This window comes from Rattus rattus, chromosome 11, assembly GCF_011064425.1.
Source record: "Rattus rattus isolate New Zealand chromosome 11, Rrattus_CSIRO_v1, whole genome shotgun sequence".
NCBI lineage: Eukaryota > Metazoa > Chordata > Mammalia > Rodentia > Muridae > Rattus > Rattus rattus.
The window spans coordinates 18179673-18195493 of NC_046164.1; the positions used below are offsets into that span (position 1 = coordinate 18179673).

Genomic DNA, 15821 nt, shown 5'->3' on the forward strand with positions numbered 1-15821 from the left:
ACTCTCAACTGCAGCTCCCCAGCCAATTTGTCTTGGTGATAGTGTCCTGTAACAAGCCGCCAACCATGACAGAGTCCATCCTTCATGCAGTCATACTTATTTTTCCAGGAAGAGTGTGTAGCAGGCTTGGAGGGGGCTGGAGGTAGAAGACAGGGCTAAAAGTTATGAGGGTAGGCAGTGGGGCAGGCTTGAGCATAGAGGAGGCCAACTTTGCCCAAGAGTAGACAGATGCTCGAAGACCTTCTAGGGGTTATTTGGAAAACTTGGGAGACTCCTTAGGAATCAGAAGTTAGGTGAACTTTATAGAACCCCAGGAACAGGGTGAACTCTCTTTGCCCAGAGACTGTCTTGAGTTCAGAGGTAAGGCTACTTGACATCACGGTGCTAGTCTAAATGGTGGCCGCCAAAGAAGAGGTGCTCCCTCCATAAAGACCTGGGAGCACCAGGCCGCCAACGATAGCGGTAACCTCTCTCTTCCCACTGCAGTGTCCTCACTTCAGCCCATTTGCCGATGAGCTCACCGACTACGTGACAAAGAACATTCTGTCCACGCCAATCATGAATGGCAAAGATGTTGTGGCTGTGATCATGGCAGTGAATAAACTGGATGGTCCATGCTTCACAAGTGAAGACGAAGATGTGAGTGCCGGAAGGTGTTCAACACGCAGCTCTTCCCACGGCTTTGCCCACTGTGTCTGTGTATGCACCACCTCCCCGCATGCCTTTGCTCATCTGCGTGCAATTATCTCTCTCTAGTCATATGCTTGTGTGGGCCATGCCCCTTGACAAGTCTAGGTCTGAGCTGCGTCCCTCCGCTAATCTGAGTGTGTGAGCTGTGCTTATCCAGAGGCATCAGCCATGGCCTCACAGAGATTTGAAGAATCTCTGTGTGTCTCTGTTTATCTGGGTGTATGGGCTATACCCCAGGCGTTCATCTTTGTGTATATAACTCATGTCCCTTTGTGTGTGATCCATGTTCCTGCCCCACAGGACTGAACCTTTGTGTGCATGTCCACACCCACGAGTGCTAACTATAGCTTATCAGTGTGCTTGCCTGTGTGTGGCACTTCCTCCAGGACCGTTGGGGTATGCCTCTCTTCTGTCCATGTGTCCTTGAACATCTGGATTTCTGACTCATGCTGTTATTAATTGTTGTTTCAGGTTTTCACAAAGTACCTGAATTTTGCTACATTAAACCTGAAGATCTATCACCTAAGCTACCTCCACAACTGTGAGACACGCAGAGGCCAGGTACCTGTATGCTCTGGCTGATCCTTCCCCAGCCTTCCACCCTCATAGGCTGTTTTGTCTTCATGAATGGCCAAGACACTGTGATGTCCAACCGAAGCACGACTCTGGCCTAACAGGACCATTCATGTTACCAGTACAAAGCTGACTAGGGGGCAGAAGTGCTATGCTCACCTAGGCAGGCAGGTTGGGAGGAAGAAACTGGAAACGTCCTCTGCTCATTGCTACAACCTGACGTAATAGGCACAGCTTCCTGCAGAGTCACACACAGGTTCCAATCTCCTCAGACACTGCCTTGGAACTCTGCAGGAACCAGAGTGAACCTGTGAATGAACTAAGCACAGAATCTCCTTGTGGGATTGGGCCTGACAGAGAACCTAGAATCTGTTTGCTTTGCATGAGATAGAAATTTGAGTGTCCAGCTGGGTTCGTGCGCTGTAAGTTTAGAACACAAGTGACTGTAAAAATTTGAAAATGTGAGAGAAGAGAGGCAGAGCCAGGGTTGGGGGCCACTATCTTGACCATAAGCTACAGCCCAAGAGCTCAGAAGAGGTCTCAAGGCCAAGTGGTTCTCTTACCCGAGTCTCAGCCTGTGGGAACCTCTGAGAAATTCCAAACAAGCCGGGTACGACAGGGTATGTCTGTATCCCGGCACTCAGGAGGCAGAGGCAGGGTGTCTTAGTCAGTGCTCTACTGCTGTGAAGAGACACCATGACTACTGTAACTCTTATGAAGGGAAGCATTTAGTCGGGACTGGCTTACAGTTTCATTGGCTTTCAGTCCACTGTTGTCAGAGCAGGAAGCATGGTAGAACGCAGGTACGCATGGTTCTGGGAAACTGAGAGTTCTACATAGGGGTCCACAGGCAGGAAGAGACAGTCATACTGGGCCTAGCTTGGGCTTCAGAAACATCAAAGCCCACCTCCAGTGACACGCTTCTTCCAACAAGGCCACACCTCCTAATAGTGCCACTTTCTGGTGACCAGGCATTCAAGTATATGAGTCTAGGAGACCATCCTTTATTATTATTGTTGTTGTTGTTATTAACTTTACATCCCAATCACAGCACTCCTCCCTCCCTCCCTTCCTCCCTGTCCCACCCTTACCATCCCTCCCTCCATTATTTTTATTTGTTTGTTTGTTTATGTATGTGGGCACACTGTCGCTGTCTTCACACACACCAGAAGAGGGCATCGGATCCCATGACAGATGGTTGTGAGCCACCATGTGGTTGCTGGGATTTGAACTCTGGACTGCAGGGAAAGCAGTCAATGCTCCTTAACCTCTGAGCCATCTCTCCAGCCCCTCCCCTCCATTCTTATTCATACCACCACACAGGGCAATCACAAGTTCGAAGCTAGCCTGGGATACATACACAGCAAGACCTTGTCTCAAAGAAAGGGGACCAAGGAGGAAGAGAAGAATGGAGAGAGGGGGAGGGAGGGGGGAACGAGGGAGGGAGGGAAGGAGAGGGAGAGAGAGAAAGAGAGAGAGGGAGAGAGAGGACAGAGAGAGAGAGGGAGAGAGAGAGATGGAGAGGGAGAAAGAGAGGGAGAGAGAGAGAGGGAGAGAGGGAGGGAGAGGGGGGGAGGAGGAGAGGAGAGGGAGAGGGAGAGGGAGGGAGGGAGAAGAGGAAGAGGAAGAGAATGAGAGGGGAGGAGAGGAGTAAAATGGAGGAAGGGAGCTATCTTGAGTGGGTGGTAGGACATTCTGTGCCTAAAGCCAGGAAATTCAGCCATCCACAAACTGCTGTTGGAAAGTGTTAGACGACAGGTTACTCTGTGCTTTCCAAACTTCTTGTCCTGCCTGTGAATGCTGTGATGCCTCAGCCTCCCATGGTAAAGATGTGAAAATGTCAGAGAGGAGAGGCAGGGCCAGGGTTGGTGACCGCTGAGAACATCTTGATAGCTTGTATCCATGTGGTAACGGTCACTTGCCAAGAGATCTCTGTACAGATACTTCAAGTCCAAGGCAGAGCCTGCCTCCACTCATCAACCAAATGTATAGTATATACAGCCATGGGAGTACAGGACAAAAAACAAGTTCAGTCACAACTTGGCCCTTGCATAAAGTACCCAGGCATGACACTGAGGGGAGGGAGGAAGAGTGAGGCTAAGAGAGATGAGTGAGGTAGAGAAGCAAGGCCTGCAAGAGGAGGACCGCAAAAAAGAGAGCTTCAGTCAGGCAAGAGCAGCTGAATGGAGAGCCAGAAATAGTTGGGGCTGTCAGAGGGCTGTGGGGATGGCGAGACCAGTAAGGTAGGCTGACTAGAGGAGTTAGGATTGGAGGCAAGAAACCCAGGCCATTCTGAGAGGGGGGCACACGGGGTGAGAGCAGTTCAGAGAGAGGGAATGATGACAGAGGTAAGTGGTCATTTGTGGTTCTCAATCTTCATTGTATTGTCAGAAATAGAGAAAGGAGCATCAGGAATCTCCAGTTCTCCACCAAACCTATTACATACCCCATAGCCCGTGACAGACATACACATGCATGTGTGCACGTGTGCACACACACACATACACACACACCCCATAGCCCATGACAGACAGACACACACACATATACATACCCCATAACCCATGACATACATACACATGCACTTGTGCGTGACACACACACACACACACACACACACACACCCCAGAAGTAAGCCACCCACAATTCACCACAACACACATAGCACAGAACCACACACCATGCATTACACTTATTGTCTGTTCCGCACCATCAAAAATGCTACACACAACCTCACCATTTGCATCTCAGACACAAATCATACACATACATCATACATATTCATCTGCACACAGCTCTCACACAGCTGCAGAGCCTGCTCTCTCTTATTCTCCAGCCTCAGAAAAGGTCTTTCTGTCTTCCCATACCCCATCCCAGTGTCTTAGTCAGTGTTCTACTGCTGTGAAGAGACACTATGATCATGGCAACTCTTAGAAAAGAAAGCACTGAATTGGGGCTTGCCTACCATTTTGGAGGTTTAGTTCACTACCATTGTGGCAAGGAGCATGGTGGCACACAGGCAGACATGGCTCTGGAAAAGTAGCTAAGAATCTCACATCTGGATCCTCAGGCATCAGGAGAGAGCCATACTGGGCCTGGCTTGGGCTTTTGAAAGCTCAAAGCCCAACTCCCCTGTGACACACTTTCTCCTTACAAGAACAAATGTCCTAATCCTTCTCAAGGAGTGCCACTTCCTGATGACTAAGCATTCAAATGTGTGAGCCTATGGGGGCCAACGTTTACTCAAACCACCACACCAGGTTGTGTCGAGGTGTCCTGCACTGCTCACTTCCTGCCTGCACTCACAATCGTTCTTCTGATAGATTTGGATGCTGTCCCTATCTGCTGCCCAGACCTCCTCTCCTACATACATAGGTCTAGCTTCAGTCAAAGAAAGCCATTGCTCTCTCTGCCCTTCCTCCACCTTCCTGATAGACTTAAGTAAAAACCGAATGGCTTCTAGAACCTCAGAATTAACCCATTGCCCTCATGATGTGGTTGTTGGTGTCTATTTGAAATTGTGTAACCCTAATTCACAGCACCAGGTGCTCCACCAGAACCCACTATGCTGCAGTCACCCTGTCACCCTTCACCCTTCACCCTTCACCCTTCACCCTTCACCCTTCACCCTTCACCCTTCACCCTTCACCCTCACCACCCACAGCCCTAGACAACACTGACAAACTCAGTTCACAAGTTAGTGACAAGTACTCCTACCCACTGAGCCATCTCGGTAGTACGTTATAGTCTCTTTTCTGACTGGTTTAGGTTTACAGAATTGAGCCAAATTTGTATAGCCCTCACCAACAAGAAGTTTCTCCATCTTGACGTCTTTCATTGGTGTCATGAAGCTGCCACAACTAATGACTGACTAACACTGACTAACAACATCATTAAGATCACACTTGATTGAGATTTCCTTAGCTTTTACTTACTCCTTCTGTCCTAGAAGGCCATCCCAAATCCCACAGGGTGTTCAGCTGTCACATCTCCTCAGACCCCTCTTGTCCGAGAAAGTTTGTCCTGTCAGCTTTTTTTCCCATGACCTTGACAGAGAAACCTGGCTAGCAAGGGCCATGGTTTTGGAATTGTTCTGATGTCATTCTTGTGATCAGACTTGGGTCACTGGGCTTTAGAGGCTAGAAGCCTTTCCACTGCAACACAGTGGGGTGCTGCCACAGGGCCTACCAGAAAACCAGGAAACCATTTCCATCCCACCTCACTCTGTCACTTTCACCACCAGAAGTCACCTGACCTGACCTTCTGTCCTTTCCTTTCTGAAGGAAGTTGTTGCTCATACCATACTTAGGAATGTGAGGCATACTCCCTTGGAGTGAAACATCTGTAAAATTTGAACTCAGTTAGTAATTTGCTTAATAATTTATTTATGTCTAGATTCATGGGTATTTATTTTCTGCTTTAGGTTGCAACCCGGTATTATTGTATTCAGACAAGTATTCCCACCCAGGAAGGCAAACTGTTTTAGCCCTGGTCCTTCAGCTGGCTCCTGTGTCTTCTAACACATTTCATCACTGTAGGAGTCCCAGGCTTCTCTGGGATGCTTCCTAACCCAGTACTAGAACCCATCATTTCTCTAAGAAACTCTGATCCATATATTAGAAAGCTCTATTGGAAGCTAAGATCGGAGTATTGTTATAGTCTTTGTTGCTCCAATCTCCTCTCACCCAACAAAGGAAGATCATGTGTGCTAACCCATGTGTGCATACGCAGTTGGTATATCACATTTAGCACCATACTGGTATAGAATTGAACATAACTTTTGATTGATGTTCCTAGCCCTGATCTATTGCCTTGAAGATTCTTTTTCGTATGTACCCTCAACAGAGAGACCCTTGGTTCCTCTCTTCTGCCATGCACTTGCTAAATGTGAGAGGTTTTTTTTTTTTTAATCAGGAATGCTAATCCACTCCCGTGAAAAAAATCAGAGCACAGAGATTATGCAACCCCCTTTGCCTTCTGTCCTAAAAATAAATTGGCACTTTCTCCATGCCCCTAAGGTGCATAGGTGCTCTTGGTCGACATTCTTTCTTGCTTAGTTTTAAGGGTAGATATGGATATATATATATATATATATATATATATATATATATATATATGTGTGTGTGTGTGTGTGTGTGTGTGTGTGTGTGTGGCTGGAGAGATGTCTCAATAGCTAAAAATAATTACAACTACTGCTCCTTCAGATGACCTAAGTTCAGCCTGCAACTCCCTATAATTAAGCTTATAACTGCCTATAATTTTTGGGGACTACAATGCTCCTGCTTTCTGTAGACACCTGCATTCACATACACATGCATTTATATGCACATATCCACAAATAGATATCTGTTCACACACATTCCATACATGCATGCATGCATGGTGTAAGGTTTATAATCTCAACATTCAGGTGGCAGATTCAAGAGGATCACCCTCAAGTTCCAGACCATGCTTGTCTACACAGTAAGCATAGTGAGTTCTAGACTAGTCCAGGGCTTTATAGAAACACCATGTCTCAAACAACAATAACAAAAAGGAATATATTCATGTGTATTTTGGATGTAAGTGGATTTTTCATGTATTTTCTCCAGAATGTGGCTTGCCTTTTCATTCTCTTAATAATACATATGGCAAAACAGAAGTTCAGCATTTTAATAATCCCAACTTATTACAGTCTTCTTCATAGACTGCTATACCTAAAACCTCATCCTTAAACCCAAGATCACCCAGGTTGTTTCAGGCCATGTTCTAGGAGTTCTTGGATTCTTCTAGATGTAAATGTTGCTTTTATTTCCTCAAATGAAGGGATGAGATGAGAGTTGTACCCAAGCTTTGTGAATACCCAGCTTTGGCTGAGGCCAGAGAGTGTCTTTCTCTGTACTAACTATTCCAAGGTCTAGGCCTGGAAACTTCTAGCTTCCTTACCATCTAATCTTCCAAGCTATCTGATTCAGTCTGGCTTCTGGCTTCTGACTAAATTGCTCTGCTTGGCCTCATACTAACTTTGGTCTGGCTCCTTCTCATTCTCTGGCCTTTTCTGTCTTCAACTGTCTCCAACCTGTGTCTGTAAAACTGTCCTGTCCAAACTACCACACATACGACCACACCACTCCATCTTTTTTCTCTCTTGCTGCTTTTAAGCAGTCTCTCTCTTCCTCTGCTGTTTTCATGTGAGTTGGACATTTCCTATCTCTGACTCACTCTGTCAGATCTTTCTCTGGTTCATCACTTTATCTGCCCACCGATTAAACATCACTTTTGAACTTGGCTGCTTCCTTCTACAAATTAACCTTTCCTTCATTGTAAATGATTAAATGTGTGTATTGAGGGTGTGTCTGAATTTCATCCATATTATACTGTGATCCAGGGTGTATCTGCATATCTTTGGATATGATCCCTGGCTAGAGCAGCCATGTTGCTGGATTAAAATTCCTTTAAAGATTCTGAGTTTAGGCTCATCATTAGTTTGATGAACACTCTAAAGTCTGGATCTAGATTCACATGGGCGTATGGATGTCAAGCTTTTAATCATTTGTGAAAAGACATTTTTTTCTGTGAATTGTCTTTCCTTGTTGAGGATTAGTTGAGTACATTTGTGGAGATCTATTTTTTTTTTAATTTTCCAGGGATTTTCCGTTATCAGCCACTGTAGTTTTAGAGAAAATCTTGAGGATGATAATGTCAGTCTATCAATATTGTTTTCTGCTCTCAGAATTGTGTTGACTATTCTGGGTATTCTGTCTTTCCACATAGACTTTATAGTCAAGATTTCAAGATTCATAGAATAGCTTTCTGGTATAACTTGGATTTTTCTAAATCTATATACCAAGTTGGAAAAAATAGTATCTTAAAATTTGTGAGTCTTCTAGGGTAAGGATGTAACTTGGTTGGTAAGAGTACTTCCCTACCATGCCTGAAAACCGCATTCAATTCCCAGTTCCACATAAAACCTGATCATGTGGTACATACATATTTGCAATCCTAGTACGTGGGAGGTGGAGGCAGGAGGATCAGGAGTTCAAGATGATCCTTGGCTATACAGCAAGTTCAAGGCTAGCCTTGGCTACATGAGACGGCCTCAGGAAAAAAATTCAAAATCACTTTAAATTTTCATATTAATTTTGATACTTTACTTCTTTAATCAAACTTTTGAAGTTTCTAGGGACTGGGGAAACAGTTCACAAGCATGAGATCTTGAGTTTGTTCCGTGGCACCCAAGTGAAAAGCCAAGCATGGGAACTTATGTTTGTAACCGCAGGTCTGGGAAAGTGGACACAGGTGAATCTCCCAGACTCACTGATCAGCTGACTTCCAAGGTTTACCTCCACACAGATGCACACATATATACATGCACCTGCACATATATGCAAAAGACTGAAGCTTCAGCACATAAATTTTATACATATTTCACTAGATTTATGCCTAAGCACTTCATTTTGGAATATACTGTAAGGCATATTGTGTTCTGGTAGTTTCACCTTCCAGTTATGGAGAGATGGCTCAGAGGTTAAGAGGTCCTGAATTCAATTCCTGGCAATCACATGGTAACTCATAAGCATCTATAATGAGATCTGATGCCCTCTTCTGGCCTGCGGGAAAAAAGCTATATATACAATAAATAAATAAATAAATAAATAAGTCTTTTTAAAAAACAAAATGAACAAACATACAAAAAGAATGTATGGTGCACAGCCCAGTGTGGTGGTGCACACCTTTAATCCCAGCACTCAGAAGGCAGCGGCAGGCAGATTTCTGTGAGATCGAGGCCAGCCTGGTCTACAGAGTGAGTTCCAGGTCAGCCAGGGCTATACAGAGAAACCATCTCAAAAATCAAAACAAAACAACAGCAACAAAACATAGGTTTGCTTCATGGTGTAAGGAGATAGCACATTGGACTTCTAGAGGCTGAAGAATGATGTCATCTCTTGTGGTTTCGTAGGATTTTTTTTTATCTAGTTGAGGAAATTTACTGTATTTCTTATTGCTAAGGTGCTCCATCTTGAATTAATACTGAATGTTATCAAATAGTTCTTCATCAGTTGATAGAATCATGTAAACTTTCTTTAGTTTGTTTATTTTAGGATTATATTAGTTAGTTTGGGGTTTTTGGTTTGCCGTGCATTTATTTTGAGCTGTGGTTCCCGAATCATACAGCTAGGTCTTCAACTGCTGGGCTCCGGTGGTCCCCTCACATTAGTCTTCTGACTAGCTGAGACTGCAGATGCATGCCACCATTTCTAGTTTATATTATCTGAATTCAAAATGCTGAGGTGGTCTTCTGTGATATTGGTTGTAGGGTGTAATTATTTGCTAAGCAATGTAATAGTGATGGGGCGAACATTTACTAGCAACTGCATTATTGTTACAGACTAGTTTTACCGACATTCTTCTTTTTCTTAGACAATACTTGCTATGTACTTGAACTTGCTGTGAAGCTCTTACCTCCTCCCAACTGACAGAATTATAGGTTCGTCTTACCATGCATGGTAGTTTTGCCAGTGACCAGTGAGGAATTTTCGTATCTAGAGCCAGGTGTAGTGAGTGGTGCATGCCTTAATCACAGCATCTGGGAGGGAGAAGCAAGTGGGTTTTTCCTGATTTCAAGGCTGGTTTGGGCTACATAGTTAGTTCTAAGGGCAATGAGGGTTATGTAGAGAGACCCTGTCTCAAAAATAAAAATTAAAAAAAGTTTTTGTATCTATGTTAATGAGCCATATGGATATATAGTTTTTCTTCCTTGTGATGTCTTTTTAAAAAGCTATTATTATTATTATTATTATTATTATTATTATTTATTTAATTTTTTTTTACAATCTAGTCATTATCCCTATCCTGGTTTGCCCTCCAACAGTTCCTCATCCCATTCCTCCTCCCCTGTCTCCAAGAGGATATCCCCCATCCCCAACCCCACCCCACCAAACCTCCCCACTCCCTAGGGCCTCAAATCTCTTGAGGGTTAAGTGCATCTTCTCTCACTGAGGCCAGACCAGGCAGTCCTCTGCTGTATAAGTGTCAGGGACCGGGGTTGGGGATTTAGCTCAGTGGTAGAGCGCTTGCCTGGCAAGCGCAAGGCCCTGGGTTCGATCCCCAGCTCCGAAAAAAAGAAAAAAAAAAGAAAAAAAGAAAAAAAAAGATAAGTGTCAGGGACCTCATATCATCTACTGTATGCTGCCTGGTTGGTGGCTCAGTGTCTGAGAGATCTCAGGGGTCCACTGCTGGTCTTCCTATGAGGTCACCCTCCTCCTCAGCTTCTTTCAGCCCTTCCCTAATCTAACCACAGGGGTCCCCGACTTCTGTCCATTGGCTGAGTGTATCTACCTCTGACTCTTTCAGCTGCTTGTTGGGTCTCTCAGAGGACAGTCACGCTAGGTTCCTATCTGTAGTAGTAGTGTCAGGTCTTGGAGCCTCCCCTTGAGCTGGATGTGGTGTAATGTACTCACAAGTATGGTTGCCTGAAGAGGCCAAAAGTGTTGCGATCTCCTGGATCTGGAGCTACCTGGTGTAGGTGCTAGGAACAGAACTGAAGTCTTCTGCAGTAGTAGAACATGCTTTCAACCCCGAGTCATCTCTCCAGGCCTAGCCTGGTGATGTTTTCATCTGACTTTGCTTCCTGGTTAGTGCTGGCCTCAGAGAGGATATTAGGCAGCATTCCCCATTCTGAGACACAGAGAAAATCAAACGCATGTCTCTCTCAAAACACAAGAATGGATCTGTGAAGATTTTAGCCACACCTCAAACAAGCAATCATTTGTGCATCAGACATCGTGTCCTCTGATTCAGCTCAACTCTAATCCTATCTATTTGGAGATAGTCAGATACCACAAGTGTAGGGATCAGTCCAAACATGACCCACTTCTGATGCAAATGCCAAACTTTAGTCTGTTACCTGAGTTTCTGACTGATTAGTTATAAAATAAATATTAGTTAATTTTCTGCTGCTGTAATAAATTACCCAAAGCTAGGCATTTAACATAGAAAAGAGATTTAGCTCCTCTATGGAGGTTCAAAGGCATGGTACTAGCTTCCACTTTAATATCATGAAGTCCTCCTGGTACCATTGGGCTCAACTTAGGATTTGGGAGAACCATAGTGTTCAGCCATAGCATTTCTTTGGCTGTCATTATTTTTTATATTGTTGGTGTTCTTATCTAGGTTTCATTATGGTTTTGTTTGTTTACTTGGGTTGGGGTGTTTGGTTTTTGACTTCTGCCATACACTGGCGGACCATGCTGAGTAACATGGCAGCCATAGCCTACTGAGAGTTTGTTGTCTGAGCACAGAAATACCTGAAGGGTAATGTCACTCATCCAAGCTAGGAGAAACCACCCAGCATTGACCCAGCCTGAGGCAAGGTCAGTCCTATAAACTAGTCATCTGAACTCTATTTAGAGCCCAGAGGTCCAGGCACGTTCTCTGCCTTTGTGAAAGGTCATCCCAGCTCTCTTCCTCATGGCTACTATCTGAGAGGCTTTACCCTTGCCTGTTCCTCCATCCCTTTTCTCTAATGAATGAAGGAAGCTACCAGAATTCTAGCCTGCCATTCCTGGGATCACCATATTTTGTAATACCCTCTTCTATAAGTCTTACAGGGCCCCAATTCTCCAAGAAGTCAGACCTTAGGAAGAGAGGAAAACCTGCCCCGAGCATCAGACTATAATGAGCATGTGCAGAATCCTGACTTATGCCTCTCTGTAGGCTTTGTTTTATTTATTTGGGGATGATAGAAACAGGGCCCAGAGCCTTATGCATGCTAGGTAAGTTCTTCTCAAACTTAGCCACATCCCTCACATTACTTTATAAAAAGAAACCTCTATACTGGGTACAGACTGGCTCTGAAGGGCCTGCGGCCTAGCCTAAGACATATTGGTTTTTTTGTCCCTATGTGGTAGGAGTGCTGGTCACTAAGCATTAAACATTTTCAGACTCTCCCTCACAATGTTTCCTAAACCCTGGAGGTTCTGAGAATTAGTCAGATTTCTTTCTAAAAAGCACCTCAGCTACACTGATCAGAGCCAACAGAAGATAAGAAAACTATAGGGGACCCCCACATGCTGATTTTACACTGACCTGACACTTGGCTCCTAGTCAGGTGTAACAGAGCAATTCTTTCTGCTCATGGCACCAAAGACCCTATAGCCTCTACCCATTGTTTACATGGCAGGGGTGCATTGCTTCATCCGAAAGACACGGTGGGAGGACTTACTGATACAAGAGAAGGGGTAAAGTCAGGGCCTTCTCAACGTCTCACATTTATAAGTTGTAAGCAGTGAGCTGTAAGGAGGTAGCCAGCCTGGGGTACCCACCATAGTGTCCCTAGACCCAGAACGGGAAGAAAAGAGCTGCGGTTTCCACATTCTTCTCCAGTAGTTCCTCAAAAGCAGAGTCCAGAACAGAAAATAAGGAAGACAAGAAAGGTGGGGAGTCTGAATTTTTTTTTTTAAGATTTATTTATTATAAATAAGTACACTGTAGCTGTCTTCAGACACACCAGAAGAGGGCATCGGATCCCATTACAGATGGTTGTGAGCCACCATGTGGTTGCTGGGATTTGAACTCAGGACCTCTGGAAGAACCGTCAGTGCTCTTAACCGCTGAGCCATCTCTCCAGCCCGGGAGTCTAAATTTTTATTAACTTTTTTCTTTCTTTCCTTTTACTTTTTTCCCTCTTGAAACTGCCTTGTGTCTCTCACATTGCTCTCATTCTTACTATGTAGTTGATGCTGGCTTTCCCTCCTGCTTCCATTTCCCAAGTGCCAGGATTATGGGATGAGCCACCGTACTTGGCTTTATCTTGGTTCTTAGTATAATGTTTTAATGTATAAGTTTACATGATTTAATTTTAATAACAATGGTGTTTTAACACCTGACTCCCAGAATTCCTAGATATTTGATAAATAGTTCTTAGTTCACCATGAAGTAAATGTCTCAATACTGAAGCTAGACTACAAAGGCATCGCAGTAAGACCAGCTGACAGCTCATATCTTGATCCATAAGTAAGAGGCAGGGAGAGAGAGAGAGAGAGAGAGAGAGAGAGAGAGAGAGAGAGAGAGAGAGTAAGAACACACAATCACACAAGTCCTTTGAAACCTCTCCCAGTAACACACCTCCTTCAACAAGGCCATACATTCTAATCTTTCCCAGAGAGGTCTACCTACTGGGGAGAATAAATATGTTCTATCAACTTATATATTTAAATATATAAGACTATGTCATTCTTAAGAGATTCAGAGTTCAGTCCTATGAGAAAACATTCTTGAATACAGGCCTCCTGTGGGTGAGTTTTGCTAGAGTCACAGATTGTCCTTCTGTTTTTGATCATTCAAGAAAATTGATGCCATGCAAATGTTGCTTTTAAGGCCCAGAAGCATAACTCTTAGACCTCTTGCTGCTCAGTCATGTGACTCATACCAACTGTAAGTTTCAAAATACATTACAAACCAATAGTAATCAAAACAGTACTGTTATAAAAACAGATGGGTCAATCAATTGGAAATGAGCCCAGAAATGGATCCAAATCAATTATTTTTCTCTACAAAAGTACCAAGAGCACACAACAGGACAGATGTCAGTGAATAATGCTATCTACATACCACAGAAAGAAAACAAACCTAATCTCAACTCTTGTGGAGGAACCAACTCAAAGGGGATTATAAAATTAAGACTTGGAACTAGGGTTGGGGATTTAGCTCAGTGGTAGAGCGCTTGCCTAGCAAGCACAAGGCCCTGGGTTTGGTCCCCAGCTCCGAAAAAAAGAAAAGAAAAAAAAAAAGACTTGGAACTAGACAACATATGAAGAAGTTTCTGATATTTTTGTCAAAAGTTTCATGAGTCTGGTTTTCTAGCATCCTTGAAAGTTCAAGTACTCCTATGGTTTTGCTTTGAATGCCTCTCCACTGAGGCTCTGGTACTGACCTGGAACACGCCTCTCATGCTTGATCTTTTTGGTGTCTGGGTTGGGATGAGCGTGAGAGAGGCTACACAAAAGAGGTAAGTGTCTGGGTAGAGAGGAAGTAAAGACTGGGAAAGGCTAAGGCCAAGGGCCCCTCAGGCATAGAGTAGAACAGAGGCCTCTGTGGTAAGTTCCACCAGTCAGGGATGGAGATACAAAGCCTGAGTGCTGTTCCCACAGGAAGAGCCTCTGAGAGGGATACTGTACCCCAAAATGGAAAGCTGCTCCTGCCCCAAAAGCATGCTGTGTGAAGGGTAACAACATTCAGAGGTTGCTGACATGAAGCCCCAGAGCCCTGTGATCAGAGGCCAGGAGGGCTGTCATGCATGCCATGAATGTTGACTACAGCAGAGCAACCCTGGGGTCCTGATCTGACTCATGCAATGGCAGACACTTGGTCATCGTTGATAAGTGTGTTTGCCAGAGACCATTGGGAAGATTTTTAAAAATGAAAACAAGGAATAAAGAACAGGAGGCTTGCAAGGATCTTAGACCAGCTTGGATAGGTTTGTCCTCTCTGGCTTTCATTTCCTCTGGGTCTCAGATCTTGTTTCCCCAACTGGGTGAGGAATGATGGCATTCACAGAAGAGCCTAATTGCTGAAAGGACCAGACCACAGAGGAAAGGTGTAGAAGACCTCTAAAGGGGACAAAATAAAGGGAGGCTACCTCTGAATACCGTGTTGTGATCTTACTCTGTTGTGTTCCTGAGAAAATGGTTTGAACTACCAACACTCATATGACTCCAAAGTCAAATATGTGGCTGAATCCACCTGCACTGTAGTAGGACATCCAGCAATTGTGGTAAACACCCCGAACACCAGTGAGGGGGTGGCCCTGGTTACATAAGAAATAAAACTCGGGCTGGAGAGATGGCTCAGCAGTTAAGAGCACTGACTGCTCTTCCAGAGGTCCTGAGTTCAATTCCCAGCACCCACGTGGTGGCTCACAACTATCTGTAATGGGATCTAATGCACTCTTCTGGTGTGTCTGAAGACAGCTACAGTGTACTCATAAAATTAAAACAAATAAATCAAAAGGAAGCAAGGAAGCAAGCTCAGGGAATATCTATGGGACAGAGGCATGAGTGATCCAAATACCTGCTCATTCAATCGCACACTCAATGCTCACACTCAACACTCATTTACTTACACTCACACAGCCACACATGCATATAGGCTTACCTGCTCTTTCTCTACACACACACACACACACACACACACACACACACACACAGAGACAGAGACAGAGAGACAGAGACAGAGACAGAGACAGAGACAGAGACAGAGAGAGACAGAGAGACACAGAGAGAGACAGAGACAGAGACAGAGACAGAGACAGAGAGATTCACACATATGGGGATTCACACACCCAGGGACAGAGAGAGAGATTCACACACACACACACACACACAGAGAGAGAGAGAGAGACAGAGAGACAGAGAGACAGAGAGACAGAGAGAGACAGAGAGAGACAGAGACAGAGACAGAGACAGAGACAGAGACAGAGAGAGATTCACACATATGGGGGATTCACACACCCAGGGACAGAGAGAGAGATTCACACACACACACACACACACACACACACACATATGTCCTTCTGAGAC

At 44.5% G+C, this 15821-nt stretch overlaps 1 protein-coding gene across 1 annotated transcript in view; it reads left to right on the forward strand.

Moving 5' to 3' along the window:
- Positions 1-15821, forward strand: part of Pde6b (phosphodiesterase 6B) — a 43796-nt gene that overhangs the window by 14128 nt on the left and 13847 nt on the right. The window contains exons 2-3 of the mRNA XM_032916390.1: positions 487-639; positions 1162-1251. Coding sequence (XP_032772281.1) covers positions 487-639; positions 1162-1251 — 243 coding nt within the window. The remainder of the gene's footprint in view (positions 1-486; positions 640-1161; positions 1252-15821) is intronic.